The sequence below is a fragment of the Notamacropus eugenii genome, chromosome 5 (assembly GCF_028372415.1).
Source record: "Notamacropus eugenii isolate mMacEug1 chromosome 5, mMacEug1.pri_v2, whole genome shotgun sequence".
NCBI classification, from domain to species: domain Eukaryota; kingdom Metazoa; phylum Chordata; class Mammalia; order Diprotodontia; family Macropodidae; genus Notamacropus; species Notamacropus eugenii.
The window spans coordinates 55,652,705-55,667,794 of NC_092876.1; the positions used below are offsets into that span (position 1 = coordinate 55,652,705).

At 49.0% G+C, this 15,090-nt stretch overlaps 1 protein-coding gene across 2 annotated transcripts in view; it reads right to left on the reverse strand.

The window, feature by feature from the left end:
* EPHA2 (EPH receptor A2) overlaps window positions 1-15,090 on the reverse strand; it is a 40,033-nt gene that overhangs the window by 1,715 nt on the left and 23,228 nt on the right. For both annotated transcript variants that reach the window (XM_072609009.1, XM_072609010.1), the window contains exons 5-16: window positions 14,506-14,838; window positions 14,096-14,211; window positions 13,234-13,387; window positions 12,736-12,835; window positions 11,861-11,916; window positions 11,480-11,605; window positions 10,113-10,298; window positions 8,985-9,046; window positions 8,648-8,857; window positions 7,778-7,927; window positions 6,228-6,421; window positions 5,126-5,281 (exon numbers count right to left, since the gene is read on the reverse strand). In XM_072609009.1, the coding sequence (XP_072465110.1) occupies window positions 5,126-5,281; window positions 6,228-6,421; window positions 7,778-7,927; window positions 8,648-8,857; window positions 8,985-9,046; window positions 10,113-10,298; window positions 11,480-11,605; window positions 11,861-11,916; window positions 12,736-12,835; window positions 13,234-13,387; window positions 14,096-14,211; window positions 14,506-14,838 (1,843 nt within the window). The remainder of the gene's footprint in view (window positions 1-5,125; window positions 5,282-6,227; window positions 6,422-7,777; window positions 7,928-8,647; window positions 8,858-8,984; window positions 9,047-10,112; window positions 10,299-11,479; window positions 11,606-11,860; window positions 11,917-12,735; window positions 12,836-13,233; window positions 13,388-14,095; window positions 14,212-14,505; window positions 14,839-15,090) is intronic.

Genomic DNA, 15,090 nt, shown 5'->3' on the forward strand with positions numbered 1-15,090 from the left:
TGTTGGAACTGGGTAGGGACCTTAGAACATGAGATGTCAGAGTTTAGAATGTCACAGCTATAAGGAACCTTAGAACACAGTAAGTCAGAGCTTGAAGAGACCTTAGAAGATTGAATGTTGGAGCTGGGTGGGACCGTAGAACATGAGATGTTACCACTTGGAGGATCTGCCCTTCTATTAGAAAATAAAACTTCAGAGCTAGAAGGGACCAGGAAACATGAAATATTACTGATGGAAGAGGCCTTAGAATACAAAATATCAGAACCGGGGAAGAAATTTAGAGAACATCTGTTATTCTGTGGGTTAGGAAACTGAGCCCCAAGGAGGAAGGTGCTGTCACTTTGGCTCCTTCAGGGATTTCCGATTTCTGACAGCTATTTCTCTTGGAGAAACTTGGGGGTGGCAGGGATGGGGGGGGGGGAAGAGTTATCTGAATGTCTCCTGACTGGTGGCCCAAAGTAGGGGATGCCTATGACAGGGAACCCCAAGGGAGTTGTCCAAGCCCCTCCACCCCTAGATGTCACCACTGTAGGTGGTGGTTTCCAAGAGTGAGTCTTGATATCTCCCCAACGTGCCCTCACTCTATCCAGTGATCTCAGAGCATTTAACAGGAACAACCAACCTTTCTAGTTTCTCCCTGGGGTTTTTCCTTCTACCCCACTATACAGGGAAACGGCACAGAGCAAAGATTCTCTTATCTGGTCACAAAAGATATCTCAGGTTCCCAGAGATACTCCAGTCTCGGTCTGGAAAACTCAGCCTTTCAGGTCAGGTATCCATGAATGATCTGTTATAACTTCCACTTTCTGAAAGGGTCTTGGCCTTCTCCCAGCTCCCCCCTTTCCCTATTCCTGGCCCCCACCTGACCTTATGTACAAACCGGCCCATGTTCCCCCAAAACCCCAGAGAAGATTTTTTTATTATGGTCTTTGTCACTCTCCTTTGCCGCCATCATCACCCACCAGACCCAAACAGATGAAAACACCCAAGTTTTTATGGGTCCAGTCTCTGGATCATTAAAAGAGCTAATTATATGGTATTTGCTTCTATTTGCATTTCTTAAGACATGATTTTCCCACAGGCTTTGGGAGCCACCAGAAAGGTGTGTTGAGCAGGGAAAGGCAGACCCAGACCTCAGGACAGGAAGGTCTAGGGATCAAGGTGATCTGTCACAGGGAGCTCAGCTTCTGTCCTATCCCAGGATGACCACTGACCTCCAAGAGGCCCCAGAACACATGCTACTCCTTTCCCAGCTGTAACAACAGCTGTTAGAAAGAAATCTAGACAGAACCTAGATATGGGGGGTGCCGATAGTTGAGGAAACTGAGGTAAAGGGACTTCCCCAAGGTCACCCAGGTAGTAAGCATCAGAGGCGGAATTCCAACCCAGGTCATCTGCCTCCAGAGTCAAGATACCATGCTGACAGCCATCAGGAAGGGGAGCCTGCTTTACCTGCATAGAATGTATCTCCCAGCGCCTAGAACACAGTAGGGGCATAAGAAATACTTGTCTAATTGAATTAAACTTCCTGTCGATGACGTTATAGGATCATAGACTTAGAACTGGAAGTAACTGAAGAGTCATCTGGTCCAACACCCGTAGTGATGAGCTGGATAAAGTCTGTGTGGCTTTGGTCACATGATCCCTGCCCTCTAGGCCTCCTCTTCTGTACAATGAGGGAGCTAGAGACTATGTACTCCAGATTTTCTCCATGTTCTGACATCCTGGGTTCTAAGGTCCCTCCCAGCCCTGACATCCTGCATTCTAAGGGCCCTCCCAGCCCTGACATCCTGTGTTCTAAGGGCCCTCCCAGCCCTGACATCCTGTGTTCTAAGGGCCTTCTCAGCTCTAACATTTCATGTTCTAAGGGCCACTCCCAGCTCTGACATCCTATGTTCTAAGGGTCCTCCCAGCTCTGACATCCTGGGTTCTAAGGGTCCTCCCAGCTCTGACATCCTGGGTTCTAAGGCCCCTCCCAGCCCTGACATCCTGTGTTCTAAGGGCCCTCCCAGCCCTGACATTCTGTGTTCTAAGGGTCCTCCCAGCTCTGACATCCTGGGTTCTAAGGCCCCTCCCAGCCCTGACATCCTGTGTTCTAAGGGCCCTCCCAGCCCTGACATTCTGTGTTCTAAGGGCCCTCCCAGCCCTGACATTCTGTGTTCTAAGGGCCCTCCCAGCTCTGACGTTCTGTGTCTTAAGGTCATTTTTTAGCTTTGTTATTCTATAAGAGGATTGTGTGGTAGAGGCTAGTAACTAGGTCCAGATCCTCCTCCCTCCCTTTCACTATCCTAAGCACCTCAATCCCATTTCCTGATATGAAAGCTACACCTGACTCTTGGCCCCATCGTTTTTCCAGAGACAAAGGTGTGACATTGTAGTTAGGCCTCCAAATCAATACAGCTTCATTTCTAGGAATCTATTCATCCCTAGGCCCTGTCTGGTGCTTCCCAGGGAATTGGTGTCCAATCTAAGTCTACTTCTGCCTCAGTTTCCCTACCCATAATCTAGATAAGTTTCTGTCTTGCCTTGGTTTGTTAATAAAGTACTCTGGGATGGAAAGGAAAGGAGTCAGAAGAGGATGAGTTACGCGGCTCAGGGCTTGTTCAATACCCAGTACAAACAGGAGTAGGGATAAGAGAGTATGGAATAATTTCTTGAATTTAATCTAATATTTTATTTTTAAATGATCCCAAACTCATCAAACCAAGAGATGACTGCTCATGGGAAATCAATTAGCAAGGGGGAACCCAGAGCTATTTTGGGATTCTTCCTGGAGGGTACATTTCCTGTAAACCTTTTTCGGCTGACCTCTTTGGACAGGAATTGTCTCGTTTTTTTCCTTGGAGAGACTAGCACAGGGTAGTCTCTCCCTGTCTCATAAACAGGATTTGGAGCACAGATAAAGAAGGACATTAGAAGGAAGATATGTATAGAAGGTTAGACCTCAGAGAAACTTTAGAATATAGAATGTCAGAGCTGGGAGGGGCCTTAAAGCATAGAATGTCAGGGCTGGTGGTCTTAGATGCCATCTAGTCTAAACCTCTTATTTTATAAAGGCAGAAGCTGAGGCACAGAGAGAGAGGAGATGCCCTGCCTATGGCCAAACAACCCCCAGAACCTCTCTGCAGAAGCAAAAAAAAAAAATAATGATAATTCCCAGCTCTACTTCTTCCAGAGCTCCCTCTTCTCCTTGCCTTAATCTAATTAATTCTCTGCAATCTCCCAAGTTTGGCTCCTCCCCCACTCCATGCACACCCCCATCTCAAGCTATTTCCCACCGCAGGCAATCCCTTGGGGACAGAGAGATGAAACCAAGTAGGATCCACTTCCAGCTGCCTGGCCAAGAAGATGTCTTGAGTGGCTTTCCTGGGTGTCCCCCAGGGAAACACGTGGGCCAGCCCAGATCTAGGATCCAAAGTTTTAGCTCTCCCCTCTGACCTCATCAATTGGTTCCCAAATCCCTCTTGGGAACTGTTTTCCAGGCAAGGGGCCTATTCTCATGGAGACCTCTGACCTCTCAGAAATTGGGCTGCTTAAACAGTCATTTATTTTTAGAGGCACAAAAGGCCTCTGAGGGTGATTTCCCCCCTTCTGGGGTAGGTTGGTAGAATTCTCCCCTTATCAGGTCCCACCCTTCAAAGGAAGCTAGCCCGGAGGGGAAAGGAGTCTATACATGGCCCTGTTCCCAAGTGCCTGGCCATGCCATGCCAGGAAAGGTCCCCAATTCCAAAACCAGAGAGAAGGATGCAACTCTTCCAAGATATCCTGTCAAAGATCCAAACCCTGAAGCTGTCAGGAACCTGGCCAGGGGTTGGGAAGCTTAGAGGGAGAGGGATCAGAGAATTTAATTTAGAAATGGGAATAGGCAGAAAGTAAAAGAGATACACAGAGACAGACAGATACAAAGAGACAGAGACTGAGAGGCAAAACAGAGAGAGAGAAAGAAACAGAGACAGAGAGAGAGACAGAGAGAAAGAGAGAGAGAGAGAGAGAGAGAGAGACAGAGACAGAGACAGAGACAGAGAGACAGAGAGAAAGAGAGAGAGAATCTTCATTTTCTAATAATGGGCCATGGGCCATTTTAGCTCTGAATTAAAGAGACAAAATATAAGATTTATAGTTCAGAGAGATTTTATGATTCATCTAATCCAATCTGTCCCCATTTTACAGATGAGGAAATTGAGGTTGAGAGGGCAAGCAATTTGCCCAAGGGCACATAGGTAGTAAACATCAGGGGCTGGATTTGAATCCAGGTCTTATTATTCCACTGTATCATAATGGCAGTCATATTGTCCCACAGATCAGGCCTCTCTCCCCCTCCCTGGTACTCGGAGAGGGCAGAAGCCAGGGACAGAGATGGGGGAGAAGGGAGGCTTTGTTTCGCTGGATGGCTCGGAGGGGGCAGGAAGGCCGGGAGGGGCCCAGGGATGGGGAGCAGGCATTAAGCCCAGCCTCAAACAACTCAGAAACCAGATGAAGCCGGTTTCCCCAGTCACTGCCTCTGCTCATGGCCCTGCTCCAAGGCTCCTTTCCCTGAACCACTTCCCCTGTGGGCTTGGGCAGCCTCTGAGACGGAGAAAGGAGAAGTTGAGTGGATGGAAGGAAGCTGGGCTGGTAGCAAGGGCATGTGGGGCTCAGCTCCATGACGGTTTAGCCCCAGGACTCTGGGCCCCTTAGTTTTCTCCTTTGTAAATTACTAGAAAAACATTAAAATTCCTTCATAGCTAACCGAATATTCTAAGGGCCCTCCCAGCCCTGACGTTCTGTGTTCTAAGGGCCCTCCCAGCCCTGATATCCTGTGTTCTCAGGGCCCTCTTAGCTCTGACATTGTATGTTCTAAGAGCTCTCCCAGCCCTGACATTCTGTGTTCTAAGAGCTCTCCCAGCTCTGACATTGTGTGTTCTAAAGGCCCTCCCAGCCCTGACGTTCTGTGTTCTAAGGGTCCTCCCAGCTCTGACATTACATGAGTCTAGAGGCTTCCATCCTGGGGCCAGGCATTGGGGACCCAAATTGCATTTCTCCCCCTTGATCTCTTGATCTCTTCAGGACCCCTGGCAGTGGCAGCCTGGACCAAGGTCCAGCAGGCAGAGTAGGATGAGACCTGGGCATGGGCAGGGAAACTCACTCATTGGTCATCTGCACCACTTTCTCGATGGCATTGTAGCCTGATGACATGAAGTGCTCTGTGTACTGGTGCATCTTGATGGACTCCAGCCATTCAGACACAGTACGGAAGGGAATGCCCTCGGAGCCACTTGTGCTGGGCAGTCGGATGGACACCCTGGAACAAAACACCCATCTGAGGCCCATGGGAGTGAGGGCTGGGCCCTGGACTGGGGGATAGTGGAGCCTAATGGCTATGGAAGAGGCAAGATCCTTGGCCTATGACACAACTCCACTGGCTACCCTGGGCCAGTCTCTTTGTGGTCACCATTGCCCTCTGGGCAATGTCTTCCATTAGCATGTAAGTGCCTATAGAACACTTCGGGTTTTGCATCTCCAGCATCCAGTACAGGGTCTGGCATACAGTAGGTGCTCAATAAATGTTTATTGATTGAATGGCTGGGAGTCAGAAGGCAATTCTAGTCCAAGCTCCAATATTAACCTGTTGAGTAACTTTGGGTAAGCCCATTCTACTTTATGGGTCTTAGTTTCCTCGTATGAGAAAAGAGGGACATGGCCTAGCCCTCAGTGATCTGTAAGGTACCACCCAGCTTTGACAGCCTCCTGTCCTGTGACTGCATCCCCCTCCCAGCTTCTTTCCTTTGGCTGGCACCGGTCTGCTCAGCCCACCATTGTCTCCAGTGGGAATCCTCATACACAGTGAAAGAAGCCCACTTCAGCACGTGGTGCCCAGAGAAATGCCTGCCCCATGTCCTGCCATGCAGGAGACTCTCTGATACTGCCCTCCCCCCAGGGAGCTGCCACCCTCCTTGGCATAAGCTGCTCTTGGCGTTGCCTCTGATAGCACTGTTACACTGTTTCTTTCTGCCTCCCTAGAAGCTAAGGAGGAGGAGGGTGCCCTAGTTTCTTCCTCAGAATGGGGGGCCCATGTGCCCAACCCCAAAGGCTGTCTCCTGCCACTGGCTGCATATGGGTGCGAGCTGCTCCTGGCAGCTTCTGTGTCCTCCCAGGCAGTTGGCCAGCTATGCCCAGGGGTTTTTAAGGGCCATGAGGATTAGGATACTGCTATCCTATGATCCCTCAGGACGTCCCCAGAGGCTTACCTGGGGTCAAAGTCTGCCAGGGTCTTGAGAGACTCAGGAGCCCGGATGAGTTTGTCCAGGATGCTGACAATGTCAGGAAACTTGGGTCTCCGTGCCCGCTCCTGCAGCCAACACTGCATCATTAGCTGGTAGATGGCCGAAGGGCAGTCCATTGGAGCTGGCAGCCGGAATCCTTCATTAATGGCTTTCATCACCTATAGGATGGTAGGGAGGGAAGGAAAGAGAAGACCATGAGTTTTAGAGCTTTGTGAGAAATGCACGAGACCAAATGAGGGAATCCAATCCCAGGACCTGGGTGCAAATCCTGTCTCTATGACGTTGGGCAAGACACTTAACCTCTCTGGGTCTCAGATCTTCTTTGGTTGAAAAATGAGAGAGGTGGTCAAGATGACTTCTAAGGTCCCTTCCAGTGGCCTACTGTAGTTATTACGTGTGTGAGCTTAAAACTGCAGGAAGACTTTTGGGTCACCCTGTGTATGTAAGCATTTATTTAACACCTACTGCATGAAAGTCTCTCTAATCAGCCTGAGGCTCCATTCCTCAGTACTGGGGATATGAAAGTAAAAAAGTGACCCAGTTCCTCCCCTTAGAGAGTCTACAAACTAAAAGGAAGGATAATGTTCTCTATTTCCACAAGCATTTATTAAGTGCCTATTGTATATAAGGCTCCATCCCTTAGCATAAAGGATACAAAAGTGATGAGGAGGTCATGTGTTACAGGCATGGAGGCCTTCGCAACATAGGAAGGGGCAGCCTGAGGTGAGGGAATAGATAAAAGTTCACTTTGACCACAACAGAGAGAGGATGGGCCTTTCCCAACTGGGAAGGCCCCTGAGGAAGGGCCCAGGTCAGCCACCCTTTGCTCCTCTCCTGGCTCAGCTTCTCCAGCCTTGCTTTTCATCTCCTTTCTGTGTGTTACAATGGAAACTCCCAGAGGTCAGGAACCATCTCTTTTTTCCTGTATGTATCTGTATACCCAGCTCTTAACATGCTGTGTGGAATATAATAAATGCTTAATAAATGTTTGTGGATTAATTTGCCTTGACTTGAAGGAGGGTGGAATGGGGCAGAAAAAAGGTAGAAATAAGGCTGACAAGCAAGGCTGGAGCCGGATGAAGGAGGGCCTTGAATGTCAAGCTGAAAAGTTTTATTTTATCTTATAGGCATAGAAAGCTACAGGCAGAGGAAGCGTAAAGGTCGTTCTGGATCCAGATCCCAGCCAGGCACTGTGCTGAGCTCAGCAGAGGTTAGGTGGCTGAGCCATATAGACAGACATCTTTAAGAGAGTGATGGAAAGGAGGGATCACAGCATGATTGCCTTGGAGGATCTGGGTGTGAATCTGGTTCTGCTATTTCCCACCTGGGGCACTTTGGACATAGAAGCTTCCATTCTCTAGGCCTCAGTTTCCTCATATGAAAAATGAGGAAGCAGACCCATATAAGCTGCAGTATCTCTCTGCCCTGCATAAATTCTATGAACTATAAATTCTATGACCCTTGGCGAGTTGGAGCCAGGATGCGCTTGGAGTGCCAGGTGCCCAGACACCTACCTCGTGGTTGGACAGCTCCCAGTAAGGCCGCTCTCCATAGCTCATCACCTCCCACATGACGATGCCGTAGCTCCACACATCACTGGCTGACGTGAACTTGCGGTAGGAAATGGCCTCGGGGGCTGTCCATCTGATGGGGATCTTCCCGCCCTGCAGGGGACAACCACTAGGCTCCGTTACAGGACAGATGTGGGAGGCCAGGAGGCAAACGCTCCAGCCTCAAGCAGAGGAGGGAGGCAAAGGGGGCAAAGGGAGGAAGGGAGTTGATTCTCCTTTGTATTTATTTCTTAACAGTTTTTGCTTGGCCCATTTCTACTTCACCAGGCACATCCCTGAATGTGGACAAGGGAGGTTTTAACGGCTCTGCTGCCAAAAGCCATGCCTCATTAAATACTTCAATTCGACTCTCTGTTCCTCTAGATTCCACCTATGAAATGGCTTGGATTTGGTGTCCCTAAGACTTCTGTTCTAGCCCTATGTTCTAAGGGCCCTCCCAGCTCTGACACCCCATCATTCAAGTTCCTTTTTATTCTTAACATCTTATGGCTGTACAGTCAGGAGGTAGGAGATCTGGGTCCTAATTCTTGACATTTTCCGTAATCTGAACATTATTTAACATCCCCCCATGCCTCAATTTCTTCACCTGGTACATCTCCCTCCCAGGGATGGTGTAAGTATTAACAGATGTGGAAGTTCTTTGAAAACCTACATTTTATAAAAATCAGTTGCATTGTGGTCTGGCAGGCAGACAGTTTTCTCAGCTTTCTGTAACTAGGTAGATCCAATAGCCCACCAGGAGATCAGAGCATTGACTCTGCATAGACCTGGCTCCTTCCCAAACGGTGCCCGGGCACTCCCAAGCTCACTTACACTGGTTGTATAGGTGGCCTCAGGGTCATCCTCCAGGACCCGGGAGAGCCCGAAGTCAGACACCTTGCACACCAGCTGACTGTTGACAAGGATGTTGCGGGCGGCCAGGTCCCGGTGCACATAGTTCATGCTAGCTAGGTACTTCATGCCTGATGCGATGCCCCGTAGCATGCCCACCAGCTGGATCACACAGAACTCGCCATCCTTCTCCTAGAGATCCCAGAGACAGTGGGTTAGTGTGTGAGAAGACAATCAGACCACCCCAAGCCTAACCCTGCTTCTGGACTGGTGTGCATCCAGTCCTCCCCTGACCATGGCATGGACCACAAGGACTCACCCGAAGGAATTTGTCCAGTGCACCATTCTCCATGTACTCTGTTATGATCATCATGGGCTTATCTGTGAGTGAAGAAGAAGAACTATTGTAGTGAAAACCCTCATCTAGGCAGCAAAGTGACAGGAAGACTTGAGTTCAAATCCAGTCACTTAAACCCTACATGCCTTGGTTTCCTCAGTTGTGCAATAGGGATTCCCACCACATATCCCTAACCAAACAGGGTTAATTGCTAATTGTTCACTCTATTTTCTACACCCAGAATACATCATTCTCCTGCCTCCATTTTTAACCTGTCAAGTTTTTATCCATTCTTCAAGGCCCATTTAACTTGTTCACTTAGGAAGCTGAAAAATATTTGCTAAACGTTTATTGTCTATGCAAAGCACCGTATTAAGGGTTAGGGGGACATAAAATAAGTCCCTGCCATCATGGAAATGATAAGCAAAAGTGCCACCTTCCCATGAAATCTAGGTGGTGCAACAGACAGAGTGCTAGCCCTGGTATCAGGAAGGCCCAAGTTCTAATCCTGCTTTAGACATAGACTACTTTGTGACCCTAGGTACATCACTTCCCCTCACTGTGACCCAGCTTCTTCATCTGTAAAATGAATGGGTTTGGACTTTTGTCCTCTAAGTTCACAACTGATGATCCCAGGAAGTTATCTTTCCTTTGGCCCTCATGCAGCATTCTGCATCATTTACTCACTGTCCATCACAGAGTCTTGTGTTTTACCAACATTTTTAACTAGCACCACATTCATGCTGTGCACATGCACATGTGTGTTTACGATATGCTTTAGATTAGGTTCTACACTCATGGGGGCTCCAAGTGTGCTATGTCTATCTTTGTATTTTCTTCCAGAAATGTTAGTGAATGAAAAGCAGTTTGGTACATCAGGAAAAAAAAGAAACCCACTGCATCTGGAGTCTGAGGAACTGGGTATGAATTCTTTGCTGGTTAATTACTCATTAATTAGTTCCTCATCCACCCTGGGCCTCCATTTCTGCCTATTTTGTACTAAGGTCCCTCTCAACTCTAGGTCCTCAACATTCCTGAAAGTAAGTGAATATAGGCTCCTTCCTCAGCATCCCTGCCCTCCAAACAATGAAGGATGGTGGGGGGACTTACATTTGGAGACCACGCCTTCCAGGTGGATAATGTTGTGATGGTTAAACTGGCCCATGATGCTGGCCTCGCTCAGGAAGTCCACCCTCTGCTTCTCCGTGTAGCCTGCCTTGAGGGTCTTGATGGCTACAGGCACCTCCTTCTTCCCTGCAGCCTTCAGCGACCCCTTAAAAACCTCCCCAAACTCACCTGTTGGGAAAAAAGGAAGGAGAGAAGGCTGAGCAACTGCAGCTCTACCCTGAGTTCTGTCCACGACAAAGTCTACAGGGAGGAAGCTGGAACTCTGGGACCTAATTATCATCACCCACCATGTTCTTTCTCTCACTATCATTCATCAGCTAGATAGAGAAATGGTTAGGGAACTGGACCTGGGGTCAGAAAGAGCTGAGTTCAAATCCCACTTCAGGCATGTACAAGTTGCTTAACAGTTTTCTGCCTCAGTTTCCTCATCTTCAAAGCGGGGATAATAACAGCGCCTACCATCTAGGGTTGTTGTGAGAATCAAATGATTGTAGAGCACTTAGCACAGTGCCTGGCACATGGTAAGAGCTATATAAATGTTAGCTATTATTACCTATATTATTTTTACTCAGCATCTCTCTGCCTCATTTTCTTCATATGTGAAATGGAGATAAGATAGCTATAAAATGACTATAGTTGTTGTTTTTATTAGCCCCACTGGGGGAATGGATGGCAGAGTGGAGAAAACATTGACCAAGAGTCAAAAGTCCTGGGTTCAAGTCCCATCTCTGCCATTTACTAGTTGTGTGACTTCTCTGAGCCTCAGTTTCCTTATCTATAGAATGGGAGAAGGATGGCCTAGATGATTTCCAAGGTCCCTTCTAACTCTAAATCCTATGATTATGACAGAGGAAAAAACACTGCATCTGAAGTGAGAGGAACTAGGTTCAATCCCCAGCTCCACTCTTTGTGAGCTGTGTGACCTTGAGCAAGTTACATGATCTCTCTGGTTATATGTCAAGTGGAAAGGTTGATTGAGATGACCTCTAAGGTTCTTTTCACCTCTAGATTTATGAATTTATGAAAATCCTTTCCCATCCCTATGTCTTCCAGGCTCTGACATTGTGTGTTCTAAGGTCCCTCCCACACCTGACATTCTGGGTTCTAGGGACCCTCTCAGCTCTGATATTCTATGTTCTAAGGGCCTTCCCACTCTGACATGCTCTGTTCTAAGGTCTCTTCCACACCTGACATTTTGGGTTCTAAGGGGCCTCCCAGCTCTGACATGCTGTGTTCTAAAGGTCCACTAAGGTCTGATATTCTGTGTTCCCACCACTAAGGTTCTCTAATTCTAAGCTGAAAGAGAAGAGAGAACATCCTCCCTAGCAGAAGGGAGGAGCATCCTTTACCTGCACCAATCACTTTCTGCCGAGTGACACAGGAGGGGTGGATCTCTGTGGTGAATTTCAGCACGGCCTGGTTGGGGTCTTCGTAGGTGTGGGGATCCACATAGGTTTTCAAGGGCTTCAATTGTTCTGGGGAGGAGAGAAGAGGTGTGAGTGACATTATGTTTGGGAGGTTGAGCAAGACTGGGGGAAGAGAGAAAAGACACGAGTTTTCTTTGACTTGATTCAGCGTCTCTTCCACACTGAGGGTCAATCTCATTGGTTCAAATGTGGGTGGGATGAGGGGGGAGGGAGAAGTTGGTCGGAGGAGGCTCAGAGTCCTGATTAGAACAGGCTTTAGAAAGAAAAACACAGCTAGGTTATTGAAAGGGAGGTCGTACTTACCTGATTTGGAGAAGTATACATCTTCAGAAGACTGTCGGGCTCTCATGTTCTTTCTCCTGAAAGTACAACATTGACCAAGGTTGGGGCAGGACGTGGCCTGGCCTAGGAGCCCTGGCTCCATGTCCCACACCCTCTCCAACCCTGTCCCTTTGGAGGAGGAGAAGGATGGGGAAACTCTCCAAAGCAAACCGTCACATGCCCATTTGGATATTCAGCACCTTCACTCCTTATGACCCCTTCTTCCCCACCAAGTGGCTATAATTAGATATGGGATCATTAGCCTTCCTGGCCCAGGTGAAGTGTCCATGCACAGACACTTCAGAAATGATGATGACAAGTTTGATTAACAAGTAGGACTAGCCCTGGGCATGACCTCCCTCACTCCAGGCCGGAGCCTAGGCTCCTGCGACCATTGCTCTGAGTCAGACGGGGGGCCTGGACATAGGAAGGAAGGAAGCGTGTGCCCAAGATTGGCCAGAGGAGCAGGGATAGGTGAGAAGGAAGGGTTTGTGTCTGATTTCTGCCCTCAGACGACCAGAGCAGAGGGACTCCATTCATTTTACAGATGGGAAAACAGGCATGAAGGGGTTAAGAGACTTCCCCAAGAGTCACACAGCCTGGAGTGGGATCTGAATTTACTGACTCTAAGCTCAGTGTTCTACCCATTATACCACACTCCCTCACTCCTGAACTGTGTGACCCTGGAAAAACCATTTCCTGGTTCTAAATCTTCATTTCTCCTTCTGTCAAATAGATATGCTAACCCTTGACGATACCCACAGAAGAGCTGGGAGGAAAGGACTTTGTAAACCTGAAAACACTGTTGAAATGTGAGCCAGTATTATTTATGTATTTACCATGGTCGACATTATTACCTTCGGTGGATGTAAAATCCAGCTAGGGCCAAGGCCAGGAGGAGGATTAAGCCACCCAATATCCCACCAATCACTGCCATATTGCTTGAACTTTCAGTTGCTATAAAACAAGGAGAGAAGAAAACAATCCAGGGTGAGGAGGGAAGGAAGGGGGTTTCTAGGAATCCCACTGGCCCTCCTCACTACCCTGCACATGGACAGATACCAGAGCCATAAAGGCTAGTTGGACTCCTCCTCCAAGTGAGCCTCAAGCTGCCCACTTCTCCTTCCCATTTCCATCCCTGCAGGGGCTTCTAAGTTCCTAAAATCTACTGAGATCCCAGGGCCAGCCAATGTTAGGTTACCAGGGTCTCAGTTTATTCAAGAGAATGGCATCATCTCTTAAGTGCTTTGAGATCCTTCCAAGTGTCAAGGTCGCAGCTATCTACTTTAAGGGAAGCCTCCACACTGATGTCCAGAAACCTCCTCCCACAATCACCCCTTTGGTTCCCAACTCACAGAGGGTCTGGAACTCATGGACTCTGCTCCCTGCACCCTGGCCCTCCTGTGTGAGGGCCTGGACCTGGACCAGGTAGGTGGTATCTGGCATCAGGTCATCCAGGGTGATAGAGAAGTCCTCAGTCCGGCGAACATTGTAGCTGTTGGTGTCTTTCTACAGGGAGAAGAGAAAGGTGGCAGATATTTAGCTAAGTGTCCAGAAGGCACAGAGCTGATTCCTTGGGGGCCAGGCATCCTCCAACAGAAGCCATCAGGTGCAGAGAGCACAGAGAGATGACATCCCCCCTCCCTGCAAAAAACTGTCTTCCCCTATAGCAGAAGCCCAGACACTTGGTTTCACCACCCTCTTTGTCCTCAGAAAGAAGATGAGGGACCTGGGTCTGGAGATGAGCCCTGCTGGCATCTGCTGCTAGGAGACTGATGACTAGCACTTTGGTCCCATTGTCTCTTGGAGTCTGACTCCCAGGAAGACAGTGTGGTGGGGAGTGAAGAAGAGAGGGTTTGGGCTCAGCCTGAGTTCAAATCCCTGTTTGACTATTTATAACTTGTGGGGCCTTCTCTCTCTGGACATCAGATTTGTCCTTGGAAATGTTAGAGCATTGAACTAGATAATGGCAAAGGCTACTCGAGCTCCGACATTTTAAGTTTATGAGTCCTTTCAGCTAGGATGCTTCATGTTCTAATGACCCTCCTAGCTCTGACCTTCCATGTTCTAAGGGCCTTCTAAGGACCCATAATGGCTAGCATGTTTGGCACTATCCTATACAAGTAGGCTGTAGCTCATGCCATGAGACTCGGGGGGCTCTGGCCTCCCATTGTCCCCAGCAGAGCCCGGAGGCAGATGGCCCCCAGGTGCAGTTACCTTCTTGTGGTAGGTGACTTCGTATTTCCAGACCCGGCTTTGCTGCCTCAGTGGGATCGTCCAGGACACAGTCAGGGAGGTGGTGCTGCGACTGTCCAGCTTCACTTTGGGAGGCTCTGTGGGACACACGAGTGATAGAGTCCTGAGACTCAGCTTTGAGTGGTAGGTGGGGGGGCAGGACAAACCCCATGATGATGACTCCACATTCAGGCTTCTCTCTCAGACCCCTCTTCTCCCCTCTACTCCTCTCCCTGCCTCATGTCCCAGGCTCCCACAGGTCCATGGCCATCTTCCATTTGGCCACCAAGCCCTCCTGCTCATGCTCAAATCTAGTAGCATAGAAGCTTCACTCCTGGGTATAAGCTATGCCCTTTGCCAGTCCCTGCACAGGAGCCCCACCGGGGTCTTACCAGTCTGGTTGATGCTGACACTGGCTGTGCGGAAGCTTCGACTGGTTACGAGACCCGAGACACCATTCCGAGCCTCCACTGCGAAGGTGTAGTTAATGTGGGGCTCCAGGTCACTGACAATCAGGCTGTTGCCTGATAGCCCGTAGGGCGGCTGGGAATAGCGCACAGTGGGCTCACAGGGCTGGCACTCCCCAGTCTCAGGCCAGCATTGCTCACATGTGACAGTGTAGGTGATATCTTCCCGACCCCCTGTGTCCTGGGGGGGCTTCCAACGCAGTTCAACCTTGGCCCCCAAGCCAATAACAGTGAGGTGGTGAGGGGCAGAGGGAGGACCTGGGCACAAATAAAGGTTAGTCTTTGACTGAGCTCCAGACAAGAAAGCTGAGGACCCTGGGTCCCAGAGAAATAGACATGGAGTTTTGTGCTGAGCTGGGGTGGGGTACCTGGGGTTCTAGCACTGGCACAATCTCCCACTCTTTCACATGACTGTACGTGCCTGGCACTCACACAGCTCACATTAGTGTTATGGAAAGGTCACTAGATTTGGAGTCAGGACACCTGGGTTAGAAACCTGACTCATTTTAC